Source organism: Saccopteryx bilineata, chromosome 10 (assembly GCF_036850765.1).
Source record: "Saccopteryx bilineata isolate mSacBil1 chromosome 10, mSacBil1_pri_phased_curated, whole genome shotgun sequence".
NCBI lineage: Eukaryota > Metazoa > Chordata > Mammalia > Chiroptera > Emballonuridae > Saccopteryx > Saccopteryx bilineata.
In genome coordinates, this window is record NC_089499.1 from 17,545,225 (window position 1) to 17,565,789 (window position 20,565).

A 20,565-nucleotide genomic window follows, 5' to 3' on the forward strand; every position below is an offset into this window, starting at 1 on the left:
GCGAGGGCAGGGTGCTGTGACAGCGGGGTGGCGGAGAAAGGTGGGGCTCCAAGGCTTGCCGACTAATTCCACATCCACGCTCTGCAGCGGTCCCTATTCCCCGAGGGGTTCCCACAGTCGCCACCGCCGAGCTCCGCTCCGACAGGCGGGCGCTCGCCGACGTCGCGCTGACGTCACGCGCGCGCTGACGTCGCCGGCGGCCGCGGCCTCTGAAGCGGGCTGGGTGGCGGGGGGCGCCGAGTTTGACTAGTTTGGGGGCCGCTCGGCGCCTGGCGCTGCTCCCGCCGCCCGCCGCGCCCGGCGAGAAGCGCCTCGGACCGACCCGGCGCGCCCCGCCTGCTCCCGCGGGATCCCGCACTGGCGGCTGGGCGGCTCTCGGCGAAAGTTGGCCCCTCACGGGCGGGCAGGCGGGCGGGCGGGCGGCCGCAGCCATGGAGCCCCGCAGCATGGAGTACTTCGGCGCCCAGGTGCAGCAGAAGGACGTCGGCGGCCGCCTGCAGGTCGGCGCGGAGCTGCTGCACCACCTTGGCTCCCCCGGCGCCATCCCGGACCTGGAGGAGGACCTGGGCCGCCTGGGCAAGATGATCGACGAGCTCACCGGCTGGGTGGGCTCGAGCAACTACCGGGTAAGCGGCGGCGGCGCGGCTGGGCCGGGCACGCCCTCCCCGGCCAGCCCTTTAATCCCGGACGTGCGGGGCCCGCCCGGCGAGCCCCTGGGGGGGGGGGGGTGCTGTTCCTCCCAACCACCCCGTTAGGGGGAAACCCGTGGACACGCGGGTCCTCGGGCCAGCCTCCCTCCCCGGACCGCAGCAGCGGACTGACTTCCCACTCCGACCGAGTTTTTCCACAATCGTGAACAATGACAAGTTGAGCGATTCCGTGACACGTTGCTGCATTATTGGCATTAGCACACGCTGTTTAATCATTAATTTTAAAAAATCAGTGATAATGTACATACATAAAGGACTCGAGGACTTTTTTGTACGTTCCTATGTAAACACTACCTAGACCAAGACATAGGGTGTGAGACTACAGTTTTTAAAAAGATGTCAGGTTCATCTCTCTTTGATAAGTGATTTTTTTATCCTTAATTTCCTGATCTCTTTTTTAAATTTAGTGTCTGAAAGTTTGTGCTCTTCATCTTTTAGAGCTTAATCTGGCGCTGTTAAATCTAATAAAAAGATGCTGATCCAGGGCACATTACTTCTTTGCCTTTTATTTATCGTCAACGGAAAGGAATTGAGTGTTCTCTGTCATTTCGTTTTGACGCAGTCAAGGACTGACTCAGATTTGAAACCGTGTTCTAGCAGGTTTGCTGATGCAGAAAAAATAAAATAAAATAAAAGAAGGAGGTACAAGAAGGAATGAGTGTTTCCGATGAGCGGGTAGTATGTAGGTTGTAATGCAACCACGTTGGGAGACCAGTGGGAATCTTCTCTAATTAGCCCGTACAGTACTGTAGTTTTTAGCAGTTACTTTCCTTTCTAGTCTTCTGGTGGCACTGTTGCTTTAAAATGCTGGCCTAAACCTCCTGTCCGTGAAGCTGAAGTGATTCTCCTTAGTCATATCTTATAATTTATAAGTGAATAGGCTGTACTTTGAAAACTATCCTCTTTAGAGAAGAAAGGCATACTCTAGAGTTATTATGAACATTTATTTGTGAAATTTATGTGACTTTTGGAAGAGATTGACTTTTACAGAATAATAAATAGTTTGAAAATTGCCACCTTGATACTCTATTATGTACTATCTATTATTTTTTTTAACTTTGAAAAAAGTTAATATTTAATAATATGTCATTACTGTTAGGGGATTATTCTTATTTCTTTTACTTCTTTGGAAAAAAACAAGCTAAATTTACTTAAACTGTAAGAAGGGCACATAAATACTAAGATAGTTGATTTTATGTTGCAGCATAGGCTGTTATAGAAAATCAGCTCTTTGGTAATGCTACTGAACTGATCTCAGTTCAAAGACAACACATAGTTGTCAACCTGACTAGGTGGTGGCTCAGTGGATAGAGAATCAACATAGGACGCTGAGGACCAGTATTTGAAACTCCGAGGTTGCTGAGTGCAGGATCATCCAGCTTGAATGCAGGGTCACCAGACATGACCCCATGGTCACTGGCTTGAGCCCAAAGGTTGCTGGCTTGAGCAAGGGGTCACTGGCTCAGCTGGAGCCCCCAGTCAAGACACCTATGAGAAAGCAATCAGTGAACAACTAAAGTGCCACAACTACCTGTTAATGATTCTCATTTCTCTCCCTTCCTCCCTCTCTCTTTCTTAAAAAAAAAAAAAGACATGGTTGTCACAATGTTGTTTTTATCCTTCTACTTTTTCCAAGTGAGAGGAGGGGAGATACAGAGAAAGACTCCCACATGTGCCCCAACCAGGATCCACCCAGCAACCCCCATCTGGGGCAATGCTCTGCCCATCTGGGGCCATGCTCCCAACTGAGCTATTTTTAGCACCTGAGGCAGAGGCTCCACAGAGCCATCTTCAGCACCAGCTGATGAGCTTGAACCATGGCTGCAGGAGGGGAGGAGAGAGGAAGAGAAGGGGGAAGGAGAGGGGTAAAGAAGCAGATAGTCACTTCTGTGTGCCCTGACTAGGAATTGAACCTGGAACATCCACATGTGGGGCCGACACTCTACCACTGAGCAAACTAGCCAGGGTCAAAATGTAGTGGTTTTTTTTGTTTTTTTTTACAGAGACAGAGAGAGTCAGAGAGAGGGATAGACAGGGAGACAGGGACAGACAGACAGGAACGAAGAGATGAGAAGCATCAATCGTTAGTTTTTTGTTGCCCATTGCAACACCTTAGTTGTTCATTGATTGCTTTCTCATATGTGCCTTGACCGTGGGCCTTCAACAGACCGAGTAACCCCTCGCTTGAGCCAGCAACCTTGGACTCAAGCTGGTGAGCTTTTTGCTCAAACCAGATGAGCTTGTGCTCAAGCTGGTGACCTTGGGGTCTCGAACCTGGGTCCTCGGCATCCCAGTCCGACGCTCTATCCAGTGCGCCACCTCCTGGTCAGGCCAAAATGTAGTTTTATTTATTTGCTTGTAACAGGTAAAGGAGACGGAGGGTTCATATCCAAAACTCTTGTCTCTCCAAAAGGAGGCTTAGCCATTGCTTATATACTCTTTTTGGTCATTTACATACTGATTATTTATTTGCACTTGGCTACACTTAACCCTGTTGAGTTCTGAAACTCACCTTGTTTACAGCTGCATCTGCAAAATACTGTGCTACATTTTTAACATTTAGCAAGAAGAACATTTAGTAATAACTTTTTTTCTTTTTGTATTTTTCTGAAGTTGGAAATGGGGAGGCAGTCAATACTCCCATAAGCACCTGACCGGGATCCACCTGGCATGCCCACCAGGGGGCGATGCTCTTCCCATCTGGGGCTTTGCTCTGTTGTGACTAGAGCCATTCTAGCACCTGAGGCAGAGGCCATGGAGCCATCCTGTGCCCGGGCCAACTTTGCTCCAGTGGAGCCTTGGCTGCGGGAGAGGAAGAAAGAGACAGAGAGGAAGGAGAGGGGGAGGGGTGGAGAAGCAGATGGGCGCTTCTCCTGTGTGCCCTGGCCGGGAATCGAACCCGGGACTCCTGCACGCCAGGCCGATGCTCTACCACTGAGCCAACTGGCCAGGGCCAGTAATAACATTTAAAACTGCCCAGACCTTGAGACCCTTGTCATGTCCAACAGTAATGCTTACTCCCCTTCTCCAGTGCTGACCATGGGTCATTTCACTCTTCAGATGTACCATCAGTGAATGGCAGTTGAGCAGTCCCATCTCTTGAAACACTCTTGGCTTCTGTAATACCATAATCTCCCAATTTTTCTTTTTTTTTTTTTTTTTTTTTTTTTTTTTTTTTTACAGAGGCAGAGATAGGGACAGACAGACAGGAACAGAGAGAGATGAGAAGCATCAATCATCAGTTTCTTGTTGCGCATTGCGACTTCTTAGTTGTTCATTGATTGCTTTATCACATGTGCCTTGACCGTGGGCCTTCAGCAGACCGAGTAACCCCTTGCTGGAGCCAGCGACCTTGGGTCCAAGCTGGCGAGCTCTTTGCTCAAGCCAGCTGAGCCCGCGCGCGACCTCAGAGTCTCGAACCTGGGTACTTCCGCATCCCAGTCCGACGCTCTATCCACTGCGCCACCGCCTGGTCAGGCTCTCCCAATTTTTCTTTAAGTCTGTATGTACTACGTCACTCAAGTGCTGTGTGTTTCCATACTGGTCCTTCAGAGTTAGAATTCATCAAGCATCTGAGACAAGTTTTCATCTCTTGACTACACATTCTCTTCATGCTCCTCACTAGATACTGTAGCTGAAGACAGTTGCAGCTTTCAGAAGAGAACTGCCACACGCTCCTACAGCCTTATCTGCACACTTCCTTGTAGTTGTGCCCGTGTATTCTAATTTCTTTTCAGTTACAATGAATAAATTATCTTTCTTATACCAATCTCTCCAGATGTATATTAGAACCTATACCACCTGCCTGTTCAAAACATTATTCATCAATTCTGCTCTCTCTTTCCTGAATCATTAGTTTTCTCCTTTCTACAGAATGCTATATAGAAGTTTTTCTAACATTGTTAGAGAGGTGATATCTAATTCGTTTGTTATTTAGGTTTCGTAAACTTAGTTACCAGACTAGGTCATCATTTTTGCTCAAGATGCAATGAAACATTTAACTCTTGAAAAAAGGGTATCACAATTTTTTTGAATGTACACACAAATAAACAGTTGTACTTAAATAATAAGTTATGCTGAACAAAATATGACTTTCCTTTGGATTTAACAGCACCTCGCAATTTGAGTGTCTTAAAAACTGTTATTGCACCCTGGCTGGATAACTCAGTTGGTTAGAACATTGTCTTTAAGTGCAGAGGTTGCCGGTTTGATCCCTGGTGAGGACACATACAGGAACAGATCGATGTTCCTGTCTTTCTCTTGTTCTAAAATCAATAAAGTAAAAGCTTCAGAAAAATAAAAACTGTTAATACTTCAATGAATTTGAGTGACTATACTATACGCAAGTATTATTCCAGATACTGATGGTCTAGCTGTGAACAAGATTAGCACAACTCATTCATTCAGCCCCATTTGGATACTTGTTGAGAACCTACCATGAGCAGGCACATGCTTTAGGCATTTTGGGTACAATGGGGGAAAAATGACAGAAATCCTTGCCTTACAGATGTAGGTTCTATTGGGAAAGAAGAATATGAACAAGAGAAATAACTAAAATCAGTATGTTAGATAGTGATATTTACTTTGGAAACAAGCAAAGAAGGGAATAGGAGTGTTGGGCAGGATGCAGATGTTTGAATTTTAAGTAGCTGGTCACTGATGACCTCCTGAGAGAGTGACTTAAATGAGATTAGAGAGTGACAGTGACATCCCTGCTGTCATGGAGATCCTATTAGAAAGAGGAAGGTGGATGAGTATACAAATTAGATCATTTCAGTTACAAGTGCTTCTAAATCAACGGCTGTGAAAGAGTGAAGTACAGTGAGACTATTTTGTGTAGTCAAGGAAGTGATGTGAAATTTGACTGTAGACATGAACGAAATATAGGAGTGAAGAATGATTTAGGCAGAGGAAACTACAAATGCAGAGGCCCTAGTTCCATTGAACATAAAGGTAAACTTAGCTAGAGTTTACGAGTGAGTGAAATGTTAAGAAAGATGAAGCTGGGGAGGCAGGTGTAAAGAGACTTACAGGATTTTATTCTAAATCAGTGGAGAGTTTTATGTAGGGGGTAGCTTCTTTGTGCGAGCGGACTCTGTAAAGTAGCAACAGGCAGCATGGAGATGATGGTGGCTAAGGCTGATTTGGTCACATTGGCAATGCTAAGAACTGGAAGATTCGGGATATGATTGGAGGTAGAGCCAACAGGACCTCCAGTTGGAATGAGTGGTAGGGTTGAGAGAGAAATTAGGGATAATTGCTTTGCCTGGCCACCAATAGAGGGTGCTGTTTACTGAAGTGGAAGTGGGGAAGATTGAGAGAAGTTGGGTGAAATAAGTAAAATGCTTGGTTTGACTGTATTAGGTCTGAGAAGGTTGTTTAACATCTAGGTGGAGATTTAAATAGGAAGTTGGGGCAAGTTCAGTGGAGAGGTCAGACTTGGAGATTAAAAATAGGGAAAAATATTTATATAATATATGATACTTTGGCATTTGACTTTTCCTAAGGACAATCCTGTGGTTTCAGGAGTCTCCAAATTTTAGAATGGTATTTTGACAATAAAATGTTCTTATAAACTGTAATTAAATAAGATAACCACTGTTTAAAGAGTTTTTAGTATTAGGTATTGTCTCAAAGTGGTTTATTTGTATTACCTCATTTTAATCTTTAAGATAGTCTTAGAAAGTTGGTACTTTTATTCTCATCTTGTAGAAGATGTATTTTGTTCTAGGTTATAGACCTGGTAGGATTTGCCTACTCCTTTTCCTTTTCTGTACTTTTGTAAACTTCTTCAATAGCCTATCATTTGTCAGCTCTACTTTCATTTCTTTATATTGTCGGTCTGCTACTGTAACAGTTGATTCTAAAAATGGAGAAAATAATAAACAGTATTTTTATTGTAACTATCTCGTGCTGGGCTAAGTAACGGGCTAGGATTTCAAGTCTTTTCAGATTCAGAATCATAGCCCCTTTGCCTTTTGAAGGATGGTACTTCCATGGTGGTATTTTTTATACATCCTCAATTTCTTAAAATACATGTATAGCATTTTTAGTTTGCTACAAATAGGTGTTCAAGATTTATCTATTTATGTATATTGATCTTGCCTATTCCTTTTACCTGCCATATAAGAAGAACATCCAGATTGTTTGAAATTATTTATGATTAACTATGTCTTTTTGCCTTGTCAATTGTACATGTGCATGAGTTTATCTAAGGCAGTTATTATATCCTGAACCCTGTTAGATTCACTGCCTCTTTTAATGCCCCCTTTTACAACCATGAAATAAATTTTATCAATAATATCCAATACACATAATTTTTAAAAATCCCAGTAATGTCCTAACTGTACTTTAAAGGAAAAGTAGACATAATTTAATGAGATAAAATATATTTCAGTGTGAAAATGTGTCTGCCTGTCTACCCAAGAAGACACGATAGTGAGTTGGCTGCACCAGTACATATTATTGCGGTAAATACTACCACTGCCAGTGCAGACCACTGGTAAATGTATTGGAGTTGCTAAATAATTACTGTTGTTGATTGTGATAATTCTAGAGCTCTAAATTCTGAACCTTAATTCTTTGAGTAGACCAACTTGAAGAATTTGACCATTCCACACTATAACCAATCTATTTAGCTTTTCACTGTCTTATTTGAGCTTAATATCCGTGTTAGTCACATCCTAACATTAATTCTTAATTCTCCCTCCTCACTCTCGCTTTATGCTCCTCACTTGATAAAATGCACTCTTGGTTAATCTAACTCTGCCTACCCCATACCTGCACCAGTGCAACTGAAGGTGGACGGAGAAAAACACAAAACCTCTAACTGGTTTTTAAAATCCTCATGTTCCAGTGGGCCCTTAATGTTGCTTGGCAGTCATATTATATTTTCTTAGTTCATTTATTCTTTTACTCATGACAACTATTTTACATCTGTTCCTGTCCCCTCAGACCTACCCATATCTCTTCTATTATCTGTCACCTGATGGCCTTGCTTCCTACTTCACAGAGACAATTGAAGGAATTGGAATTTCTGTTTTTAGAGAGAGAAAGACAGGGACAGACAGGAAGGGAGAGAGATGAGAAGCATCAACTCATAGTTGTTCATTGATTGCTTTCTCATACGTGCTTTGATCGGAGAGGATGTGAAGCTCCAGCTGAGCCAGTGACACCTTGCTCAAGCCAGCAACCTTGGGTTCAAGCCCGCAACCTTGGGCTTCAAACCAGCAGCCATGGAATCATGTCTATGATCCCACGCTCAAGCCAGTGACCTGGTGCTCAAGTTGGTAGACCACTGGTGACTGCCGGCAACCTTGGGGTTTTATACCTGGGTCCTCAGCGTCCCAGGCCGATGCTCTATCTACTGCCCCATTGCCTGGTCAGGTGGAATTGGAATTTCCTAAGACTCCCATTACTGTATGTGCCCACCTTCCAGCATTTATACCCATTTGCAGGTTCTCGATATTTGTTGAATCAGTAAAGGAAAGTATATTTGTCCCTTGATTTACCTGCTGGCTGCAATCCTGGAAAACTTGTACACTAAAACCATGGGAAAAAAAAGATTTCTAGGTTTTGATAACTTCTTCACAGAGGGTTTTCATTTACTTGAATAGGTGACAACAGGGCTGCCACATAAAACCATGTACCCTGGGCTGCACAACTCAAGGGAATAGTATTTTGTGTTGTCCTGTGCACCCCTCACCGCAGTTGAGAATAATTGTTCTCAGGTATAGGTCTGGAAGTAGAAATATTGGGTAGTACTTTCCTGTCTTGTCCCCTCACTCCATCTAGAATTAATCAGCATCTTATAATTTTAAGTCATTTGTTTTTCTCTTCCTTGAGGGAATTGGTTTTATTATTTATATATTTATATTTTATATAAAAATAACCCGGTGTTTCTCTTCAGGTTTTGAAATCGTATAAGCCATTATGTTTTATTTATCTGATCTGTGCATATGTGTCCACTTGACGATTATTCTATCCCATACTTTCACTCATTTCCTTAGATGCTGAGTTTATTTGTGAAAAAAATAAATGTCCTGTAAAATGTATTTCCTAATGAAAGAAGGAGCATTACAGGAATATGCTTGTTATGACCAGTACTTTGCCTATTTTCTGTTCTATGATAGAAAAACATCCATGATTATGAATTAAGTTTCTGTCCTTCCTCAATTTCAAGAACTCTTGTCAGACTTTCTCACTTTTACATGGCAAGTTCTTAGCTGTAATTCTTAAATTGGGGTAGTCTTTAATACTACATGCAATTACTTAGCTCCATTATTAGTTGACTTTTTTTTTTTTTTCCTGACGTGAGAAGCAGGGAGGCAGAGAGACATACTCCTGCATGCGCCTCACCGGGATCCACCCGGCATGCCAATTAGGAGGTGATGATGCTCTACCCATCTGGGGCATTGCTCTGTTGCAACTGGAATGACTCTAGCGCCTGAGGTGGAGGCCATGGAGCCATCCTCAGCACCTGGGCCAATTCTGCTCCAATGGAGCCTTGGCTGTGGGAGGGGAAGAGAGAGATAGAGAGAAAGGAGAGGAGGAAGGGTGGAGAAGCAGATGGGCGCTTCTCCTGTGTGCCCTGGCCGGGAATTGAACACAGGACTTCCCACGCCGGGCCGATGGTCTGCCTCTGAGCCAGTTGGCCGAGTTGACAACATTTCTGATTTAAACTATTTGGAAGACTAAACATTACATTGAATTGAAATGCTCTAGCCAATTGACATCAGCTAGTCACATATATTCAACAATTGTGATTCAGAGTTGAAAAAGGAGAGAGAAAGAATGGGAAAAATGTTCTGGGACTTCTCATGGTTGTTAATCTTTCATGCACTTTTAAAACTTCAAATTTTATGACTTAAAAACAGCCTAAAATTTAAGTCGAAATACTGCTTTTCCAAGTTTCCATATTGTACCTGTTAAAAGTATATTATTTTTGCTTTTATATTTTACATTTTAAATTTTAATTTTTTATTTTGTTTGAGAGAGGCAGAGATAGAGACAGGAACATTGAGCTTTTCCTGGATGTGCCCTGACTGGGGAATCAAACCAGCAACCTCCATGCTCTGGGACGACACTTCAACCCACCGAGCTATCTGGACACGGCTTAATTTTTATTGATTTTTAGAAAGACCAAGAGAAGAAAGGGGAAAGGGAAGCATTTGGTGTTCCATTCAGTCGTGCATTTTTTGTTGCTTCCTGTGTGTGCCCTGACCAGGGATTGAATTTACAATCTTGTTGTTACCGGACGATGCTCTTAACCAAAGAAGCTAACTGGCCAGGGCTATTTTTATCTTATATTATATTTATTATTTATGTTTTTACTTTTATGTTTTATATATACCTGATAGAAAAATACCTTATTTTTCACTTTTACATTTTAAAGGACCTGAATGGAGGCATTTGAGTTCCTAAAGAAATGATAAGGAGCAAGTTGGAATATTGCTCTAGTTCTCCTTTTGGGGGGTTTAATATTCTACTGAAAGAACCTTTAGCTAAGTTTCAAGATGTCCAAATGGAAATTCAGGAAAGTGATTTATAGCTCCACAGTGAATCTTGATATTTCCTCTATCAAATCCATCCACCATATTCTTTTATTTATTTGTTTGTTTATTTTTTTCTGAAGTGAGAAACGGGGAGGCAGAGACAGACTCCCACATGCGCCCGACCAGGATCCACCCAGCATGCCCACCAGGGGGCGATGCTCTGCCCATCTGGGGCGTTGCTCTGTTGCAACCAGAGCCATTCTAGCGCCTGAGGCGGAGGCCATGGAGCCATCCTCAGTGCCTGGGCCAACTTTGTACATTGGAGCCTTGGCTGCGGGAGGGGAAGAGAGAGATTGAGAGAAAGGAGAGAAGGAAGGATGGAGAAGCAGATGGGTACTTCTCCTGTGCACCCTGACTGGGAATCGAACCCGGGACTTCCACACGCTGGGTCAACACTCTACTGCTGAGCCAACTGGCCAGGGCTCATCCACCATATTCTTTAAGAATATGTTGACTAGCCTGACCAGGCAGTGGTGCAGTGGATAGAGCTTTGGACTGGGATGCGGGCTACCCAGGTTCAAGGCCCGGAGTTTACCGTCTTGAGCATGGGCTCACCAGCTTGGATGCAGGGTCACTGGCTTGGACCATCATACACATGACCCCATGGTCACTGACTTGAGCCCAAAGGTTGCTGGCTTGAAGCCCAGGGTCGTTGGCTTGAGCAAGGGGGTCACTTACTCTGTTGTAATTCCCTGGTCAAGGCACGTATGAGAAAGCAATCAGTGAACAACTAAGGTGCCACAATGAAGAATTGATGCTTCTCATCTCTGTCCCTTCCTGTCTCTGTCCGCCCCATCTGTCCCTTTCTCTGACTCTCTGTCTTTGTCAAAAAAAAAAATATATATATATATATATATCGATATATATATATATATGTTGACTATTAGTGGGTCTTTATTTATTAACCATGTGGATTTCAGAATCAGTCAAGTTGTACCAAAAAATTGGGACTTTTTATTGGAATTACAGTGCATATCATCTTTTTTGGGGAAAGCTGGATATATTTATAATGATCTCTCTTTACCCACGAAAATTGTTTAGTTGTCTTTAATGTCTTTCATTAATGTTTCATTATTGTCTCCAAATAGCTGTTATGCACATTTTTTAGATTTACTAATATATAGTGCTTGAGAGTACTGTAAATGCTATTTTTCCTTTTTAAACTTGTTTTCTGGCATTAGAAATTAAATAGTATTTTATATATTGATTTTTGTATGGCCAGCCTACTTATTATATTATATAAAACATTTTTTCTGTAATTTGTAGATTCTTTTAGGTTTTCTTACATATAACATTATCCGACAATAATGACAGTTTTGCTTCTTTCTGGTCCCCTGGTTTTGCTTTTTTTTGTGCACTGGCTAGGACTCTTAGGACGAGGTTGCAGAACAGAGTGTGGTCATTGAATTGTTCCTAGGTTTTCAGTGTATGTTCTAACACTTCACCATTAGGAATCATGCTTGCTTTAATTTTTAAAAAAACTATCATGGAGAATTTTGAACATATATAAGGATAAATAGAATAAAATAAATTCACCCTCAACTCTTACGTCTGTGGCCAATTCTGCTGCATCACTTTGTCATGAATCACAGATACATTGTTTCATCTATGAGTCTCTAGTTAGTATCCCAAAGGTAAGTGCTCTTTAAAAACAAATTATTAACATAATTCTATATATTCTCATAATATAAAGAAAGAATTCCTTGATATCAAATATTCAGGGTTCATGTTTCCAATTTTTAAAAATGTTAAACTTTTAAATTTGTTATTTTAAGAAATATCAGGATCCAAATAAGGTTCAGACATTGTGATTTGTTAATATGTGTAATTAGTTCCCTAGTGCTGCTAAAATAAATTACCACAGTACTTTAAAACAATATACATTTTTTTTTAACCGTTCTGGAAGTTAGAAACCCAAAATGGGTTTTGCTGGGATGAAGTCAACATTTCAGTAGGATTATATTCTTTCTGGAGACTTTAGGAGAGAGAACTTTCCAGTTTCTGAAAATTGCCTGCATTTCTTGGCTACAAACTTTTCTTTCATTGCTAAAGCTAGCAGGATAGCATTTTCAAATTTTTCTCTCTACCACTGTTTCCATCATATACAGTAGGGGTCCCCAAACTTTTTACACAGGGGGCCAGTTCACTGTCCCTCAGACCGTTGGAGGGCTGGACTATAAAAAAAACTATGAACAAATCCCTACGCACACTGCACATATCTTATTTTAAAGTAAAAAAAAAAAAAAAAAAGGGGGAACAAATACAATATTTAAAATAAAGAACAAGTAAATTTAAATCAACAAACTGACCAGTATTTCAATGGGAACTGTGGACCTGCTTTTGGCTAATGAGATGGTCAATGTCTGGTTCCATATTTGTCACTGCTAGCCATACAAGTGATATGACGCGCTTCCGGAGCTGTGATGCGTGCATCCCACGTCACCGGAAGTAGTACTGTACGTGAGCCATGCTGCGCTTTGTGGTGCCGCCACATACAGTACTCTCGGAGCACAGGATGAGGATGAATCCTGTGCTCCTCTCACTGACCACCAATGAAAGAGGTGCCCCTATCGGAGGTGCAGCAGGGGCCGGATAAATGGCCTCAGGGGGCCGCATGTGGCCCGCGGGCCGTAGTTTGGGGACCGCTGATATAGTCTTACTCTCAAGCCTTCCTCTTTTTTTTTTTTGTATTTTTCTGAAGCTGGAAACGGGGAGAGACAGTCAGACAGACTCCCGCATGCGCCTGACTGGGATCCACCCGGCACGCCCACCAGGGGCAGACGCTCTGCCCACCAGGGGGCGATGTTCTGCCCCTCCGGGGTGTCGCTCTGCCACGACCAGAGCCACTCCAGTGCCTGGGGCAGAGGCCAAGGAGCCATCCCCAGCGCCCGGGCCATCTTTGCTCCAATGGAGCCTTGGCTGCAGGAGGGGAAGAGAGAGACAGAGAGGAAGGAGAGGGGGAGGGGTGGAGAAGCAAATGGGCGCTTCTCCTGTGTGCCCTGGCCGGGAATTGAACCCGGGACTTATACATGCCAGGCCGACGCTCTACCACTGAGCCAACCAGCCAGGGCCAATCAAGCCTTCCTCTTATAAGGGATCTTGTGATAATGTTAGGTCTAGGATAATCTATGGTAATGTCTCCATTTTAAGACCTTTAACTTGCCCAGGCGGGTTAGCTCAGTCGGTTAAGAGTGTCGTCCTGAAACGACAAGGTTGTGGGTTCGATCCCAGGTCAGGGCACACACAGGAAGCAACCAATGAAGGCACGGCTAGTGAAACTACAAATGAGTGCTTCCCTTTCCCCTCACCTCTCTCTCCCTTCCTTTCTCAGTCTCTCTAAAAAAAATAAAAAAAATAAAAATTAAGCCTTATTGGGATAGCTCTACTGGTTTAGAGTGTCATCCTGGAGCTTGGGAATTGCCAGTCTGATTACCCAGTCAAGGCACATATAGGAGTGGCTCAGTGTTCTCTCTCTCTCTCTCTCTCTCTCTGCCCCTCTTAAGTAAACAAAAACAAAATTAAAAAAAAGTAAAATAAAGACTTATTTTATTTTATTTCTGACAGAGACAGAGAGAGACAGAGAGGAACAAACAGACTGGAAGGGAGAGAGATGAGAAGTATCAATTCTTTGTTGCGGCACCTTAGTTGTTCATTGATTGCTTTCTCATATGTGCCTTGACAGGGGGCAGGGGCTAATGCAGACAGAGTAACCCCTTGCTCAAGCCAGCGACCTTGGGTTCAAGCTGGTGAGCCTTGCTCAAGCCAGATGAGCCCGCGCTCAAACCAGATGAGTCCACGCTCAAACTGGCAACTTCAGGGTTTTGAACCTGAGTCCTCCGCATCCTAGTCCGATGCTCTATCCACTGTGCCACTGCCTGGTCAGGCTAAAAAGACTTTTAATTTAACCATATATTTAACCATGTAAGGTAGCGTAGTCACAGGTCCTGGAGGTTAGGATATGAACACTTTTGGGAAGCCGTTCTTCTTCCTTCCTCATTTCACATTGTTTATTAAGTCTCTTTGAATCAATCTCTCTTTTTAAAAATTATTGAGACCCTAGCCAATGAATCAGTAGATAAAGTGTCGGCCTGGCACATGGATGTCCCGGGTTTCATCCTCGGTCAGGGCACACAGGAGAAAAGGCCATCTGCTTCTCTCCTCTCTCTTCCCTTTCTCTTCCTCTTCCCCTCCCACTGTCAGTGGCTTGATTGATTTTAGCATAGCCCGGAGCAATGAGGATAGCTCAATTAATTCAAGCATTGTTCCCAGACGGGGTTGCCAGGTGGATCCTGGCTGGGACACATGCAGAAGTCTGCCTCACTATCTCCCCTCCTCACCTTAAAAAAAAAAAAAAAGAAATTTTGCTGATTTTATTCCTGTCATGTTCTTTGTTCCCTCTGTACTTTCTAAAAATTGGTAGTTGGATCTAAAGCTTGATCATTCGGTATCTCTCTCTCTCTCTCTCTCTCTCTCTTTTTTTGGTAATACTACTTAATAAGTAGTGCTCTTCCATCAAGAGGCACCTTCACAGCGTGACCAGGTGGTGGAGCAGTGGATAGAGCATAGGCCTGGGATGCTGAGGACCCATTTTTGAAACCCTGAGGTCACTGGCTAGTGGGCTCCCCAACTTGAGCATGGGGTCACCAGCTTGAGCATGGAATTATAGACATGACCCCATGGTTGCTGGCTTGAAGCCAACGTTGCTGGCTTGAGCCCAAGATCACTGGCTTGAGCAAGGGGACACTGGCTCTGCTGAAGCCCCCTAGTCAAGGCACATATGAGAAAGCAATCAACTAAGGTGCCACAACTATGAGTTGATGCTTCTCATCTCTTTCCCTTCCTGTCAGCTATCTGTTCCTCACCCCATCCCTAAAATAAAAAATAGGCACATAACATTAGGAAGACACATAAGTCTACGGCCATACCACCCTGAACGCGCCCGATCTCTTCTGATCTCGGAAGCTAAGCAGGGTCGGGCCTGGTTAGTACTTGGATGGGAGGAAGACACATAAGTTCTGATAGTCTCTTTTTGTGATATAAACAGCCATTGATGTTCAATGTTTATCTCTCTTAATTCATTAGGATTTGCAAAATGATATTCTAATGTTCATTGCTTCATTTATTAGCTGGAATACTTTCAGAAAGAGAAGGTTCCCCCATTTATTACTATTTAGTTACTCAGTGGTATACTTTATATGAAAAAGCAGGTATAGTTTATATAATTCTTTCCTTTCATTTACTAATTGCCTAAAGAATGAGGTTGTCTTTTAGTATCCTTTGATGTTGGTCAAATAGTTTTTGTTATCATTATGAACTCTTGTATTTAACCATATCTAATGCATTTCAAGACAGTGCAGTTATTATCTGTATTGGTAATCAAACTGTCCTATCTTGACATGACCCTAGTAATCTTTGATAGTCTTTGCTAGCTGGTTTCACCAAATGTCATATTTCCTGCTCCTGCCCTGGAATTAGTCACTTCTCCAAGAAGTTCTGGTTCCTTTGGTTGGAAATGGCATGTTGAAAATACAATGTGGGTGATAGTGGAACTCGTTGTTACAGTTGGTTCATTGTTCTAGATTATTTTCGATGAATAGGGTTAGGTTTTATTTTAATTTTAAAGAAAAATACACAATTTCATATTGGTAGTCTAATTTGGATTCAGAACTATAGTTTTTACTGTTTCTTTTACTATTTCTGTATATTTTCTTTTTTTAAATTTAAATTTATTTTGATTTTAGAAAGAGAGAGAGAGACAGAAACACGGATCTGTTCCTATGTATGCCCTGACCTGGGATGAAACCCACAACCTTTGCATATCAGAACAATGCTCTAATCAAACTGAGCGATTCGGCCAGAGCTTCTGTATATTTTCTATTAATACGATTTCTAAAAATACTGACTTAGTTTTCGTTGTTGTTTTTTTCATTAGGGTATATGCCACTAGGAAAATAGTCAAATTACTATATTTTAGAGTCACTTGGAATAGTGTTTTCTATGTTTATGCTCCTAATTGGGCATAGATTTAGGTTCACTTATTTTCAGTGAAATTAGTTATTGCTACAAAAAGGTATATTCAAAATAGTGTTGTTTATTTCTTTGTTCCTTATAGTTTATTCCCAACTGTGAGAATTTTTCTGTTTATCTTTATTTTTCATAACTATTTATATTCATTTGTAGTTCCCTTTTTATTATATACATACATTTCCCCAGCTTGCTTCTTTTATGTAACAATATCTTGGAGGTCACTGTTAGCAAAATTAGGATAGACTTCATTTTAAAGTGTCATAGTACCCTGTAGTGTGGCTATACCTTAATTTATTGAATCTGTCCCATGTTGATGAATATTTGCATAGTTTCCATTGTCTTACAATAACTAATCTTTGGATGATTTCTCATAATTTTGCTGATCTATTTAAGGGATAGACTCCTAAGTGAGATCTTAATAAATGTGCATGATGATTTGAAATACTGCTTTTATTATCTGTTAATTTTATGTGTGAGCCTCTGTGGATTTTCAGTTATGTTTTTAAATAACTCATTGATAAGATTCACTCATCTAAAGTGTACGATTCATTGGTTTGGTCTTGGGGTAGGGGTGAGGTTTCATCAGAGACCCTCCCCAACTGGAGACCTGGAATCTGAGCCCAGTACAGTTTTCTGCTCCTCCCCCTGAGATAGGGAGGTTTTTTCTTTCTTAAAAAAAAAATTTAATTTTTGAATCCATGTTAACAGTAAATTTTATAAATTAAAAAAATTCTATTTTTTAAATTAAAATTTTTTTTCTCTTTATTCAGTAGTCTTGAGTTTTTAAACTGTATTCTGGGGGTGACTGTCTTTCCCTCAGTATCTTCAACTTTTGTTTCTTCTAGGGCGAGAGTGTGGGAAAGGTTTGTGCTTTTCTTGTAGCGGTGACTCCTCCCTGCCTGGGAGACCTGTACTACCGAAAGGGACTTGCTCCACGCCCCTGCCCTGCCCTCAGTCTCACTTATGAGTGTCCAGTGGAGGTTTGTGGAGAAAGAGCCTGCAAGTGGTGTGAATTCTCCTTGTGTCTGTGGCTACTAGGGTTTCTGTATTTCTGTGCTAGTCCAGACTCAGCTATTAACAATGAGTTAAATTTAGCTGAATTCTTCTTACCCACTTGTACAGCTGTTTCACTTTTGTCCTATCCTCTGCCACATACTGCTTATGTCCCATCTCTTCTTAGAGGCATCTAGGTTTCCTTAGATTTTAGGTTAGTTGATTATTCTACAACCTAAGCTTTCTGATGGATTCAAGAATAGTTATGGTTTTGTAGATTGTTTGTCTTTTTCTTATTACAATGGAAGTGATGTTTTCTCCAGTTTCTTCATCCCTATACAGAAGCTGGAATTCCTCTGTAATTAAAGGTATTCATTTAATTGTTTACTGTTTTATGTTGGAAACATTTCAACAGTACAGGAACATTGCAGGTATAGTCAGTGAGCTCCTGTGTACGCTTCACCTAATTTACCAGTTATTAACATTTTGCCAAATATGCTTTATCTTCCTGCATATTTACATATTATTATAATAAAATTATTGAAACATTTGAGAATAGGGTACCTTAACCTCATGACTGTTCACTCCTGAATACTTTAATTAATCAATCTTATATTTTGAAAAACTGGGTAATATGTTATATGAAGGTCTTTGTATGTTAACAGTTATAAACTGATATAAAGTATGCATGAGTAATTTGTATTCATTAACATTTTTTTCTGTCTATAGGTATCATTAATGGGATTGGAAATTTTAAGTGCCTTTGTGGACAGATTATCAACACGATTTAAGTCATACGTACCAATGGGTAAGTTAACTTTATTTATTTAAAAATCATACCTGACCAAGCAGTGGTATAGTGGATAGAGTGTCAGACTGGGACACAGAGGACCCAGGTTCGAAACCCCAAGGTCACCGGCTTGAGCGCAGGCTTATCCAGCTTGAGTATGGGGTCGCTGGCTTGAGCGCAGGCTCATAGACATGACCCCATGGGTTGCTGGCTTGAAGCCCAAGGTTGCTGGCTTAAGCAAGGGGTCACCTACTCTGTGGGAGCCCCCTGGTCAAGGTACGTATGAGAAATCAATCATGAACAACTAAGGTGCCGCAACAGAGAATTAATGTTTCACCTCTCACTCCCTTCCTGTCTGTCCCTTTCTCTGACTCTCTCTCTGTCTCTGTCAAACAAACAAACAAACAGATCATATTAGGGCCTGACCAGGTGGTGGAGCAGTGGATAGAGCATTGGCCTGGGATGCTGAGGACCCAGGTTTGAAACCCTGAGGTCGCTGGCTTAAGCACAGGCTCATCTGGCTTGAGCATCAGCTTACTAGCTTGAGCACAGGGTTGCTAACTTGAGCATGGGATCATAGATATGACCCTGTGGTTGCTGGCTTGAGCAAAGGGTCACTGGCTCCTCTGGAACCCCCCAGTCAAAGCACATATGACAAAGCAGTCTGAACAAGTAAGGTGCTGTAACTAAGAGTTGATGCTTCTCATCTCTCTCCCTTCCTGTCTGTATCTATCTATGTGTCTGTGTGTCTGTTTCTCTCTCTCTCTCTCTCTCTCTCTCTCTCTCTTAAAACCATTGTAGGTTTGAGGCCTGGCAGGTTAGCGCAGTCAGTTAGAATGTTGTCTCAAAACACAAAGATTGCAGGTTCAATCCCAGGTCAGCGCACAAACAGGAGGCAACCAATAAATGCACAAGTGGGACAACAAATGAATACTTCTCTCCTTCTCCCTCTGTTCCTTTCCCTCTCTCCCTCCTCCTCTCCCTCCCTCTTTCTCTTTTCCTCCCCCTTCCCCCCTCCCCCCTTTTCCTCCCCTCTACCCCTCTCTCCCTCCCCTCTGCCCCTCTCTACCTTCTCCTCTCTCACTCTCCCACCCTTTCCCTTCCTCTCTCCCTCCCCTCTGCCCCTCTCTACCTTCTCCTTTCTCACTCTCCCACCCTTTCCCTTCCTCTCTCCCTCCCCTCTGCCCCTCTCTACCTTCTCCTCTCTCACTCTCCCACCCTTTCCCTTCCTCTCTCCCTCCCCTCTGCCCCTCTCTACCTTCTCCTCTCTCACTCTCCCACCCTTTCCCTTCCTCTCTCCCTCCCCTCTGCCCCTCTCTACCTTCTCCTCTCTCACTCTCCCACCCTTTCCCTTCCTTTCTCTCTCTAAAATCAATCAGTTAAAAAAATATAAAAATCATTATAGGTTTTGACATACCTATTTTTCTTATAGTTTTTAACAGAATCAATTGTCTATAATGTGGTAATACAATTTTGTACAACTCAAGATATCTGCTACTTAGTATTATATACTGCTCACAAACGTTAGGGGATATTTCAAAGTGAATATGAAGCTATAAAATATCCCCTAATGTCTGTGAGCAGTATAGTTTACCCAGACATAAAGGATTTTAAGTATATTCAAATAGATAATTCTAGGCTCTTTGAGACAAGGAAACAAAAGCAAGAAAATAAATATGGTGCCAACAGATTTTTACTTTCTATTTTATATTTTTTGTAACATTAAAAATTTATACTATAACTTACAGCACCACTTTTCAAACTGTGGTGAAGGACTAGTTCTTTCATTGCTAGTCTGTTGCAGACCTATATTTTGTAAAATGCACTAAAAATAAGTTATAGCAAAATGAAATGAAATTTTTTATTAACAGATTTAACAAACATAAAATTACTTTGGTCAGATTGTTTCAAAACTTCATTTTATAAACTCTCAATTTTTTTTTACCACAAATAGTTTGTAGACTGGTTCTGGGCTACCAGCCATACTTTGAGCTGCACTTATTTACAGTGTGTTTGCAAAGCATTATACTGGTATAATGCTCTTCTTTGTATAGTAGTTAGGATTACAAAATTGGCTCTGACCTATTTTCTAAACCTGAGTGACCTTCATGCACCTTTGGAGTGCTTTGGTGAATGGATTTGGTTCCTATTATATAGAAACATTTAAGGGTAACTTCAGTGTTTATTAATTTTTTTATGGATTAAGTTAATGCCTCATAATGTATTATCACACTGATTTTTGAATTATCTTAGGTCAGCTTTTTTCTTCATACTTGATATGCCACCAGATTCTGCCAATTTCCACTTTTATTGTCCGGCTATCCTTTCAGCAGAAGCATCTTACTGAATTTCTGTGTCTTTATTATTCCTTTTAAAATCAATACCTGGTTCTACTTTATTCTTTGTTTGAATATCTTCTGGAAAGATGATATTTTATACTGTGTCAGTCTCTGCTTAAAATCCTATGCTTGGTGTTTAAAACTTTGCTCTG

The 20,565-nt window shown here is 41.8% G+C and overlaps 1 protein-coding gene across 40 annotated transcripts in view; it reads left to right on the top strand.

Moving 5' to 3' along the window:
- Positions 1-195: 195 nt before the first annotated feature.
- Positions 196-20,565, top strand: part of CLASP2 (cytoplasmic linker associated protein 2) — a 168,459-nt gene continuing 148,089 nt past the window's right edge. For all 40 annotated transcript variants that reach the window (XM_066245408.1, XM_066245416.1, XM_066245410.1 and 37 more), the window contains exons 1-2: positions 196-626; positions 18,014-18,092. In XM_066245408.1, the coding sequence (XP_066101505.1) occupies positions 432-626; positions 18,014-18,092 (274 nt within the window). In that variant the 5' untranslated portion in view covers positions 196-431. The remainder of the gene's footprint in view (positions 627-18,013; positions 18,093-20,565) is intronic.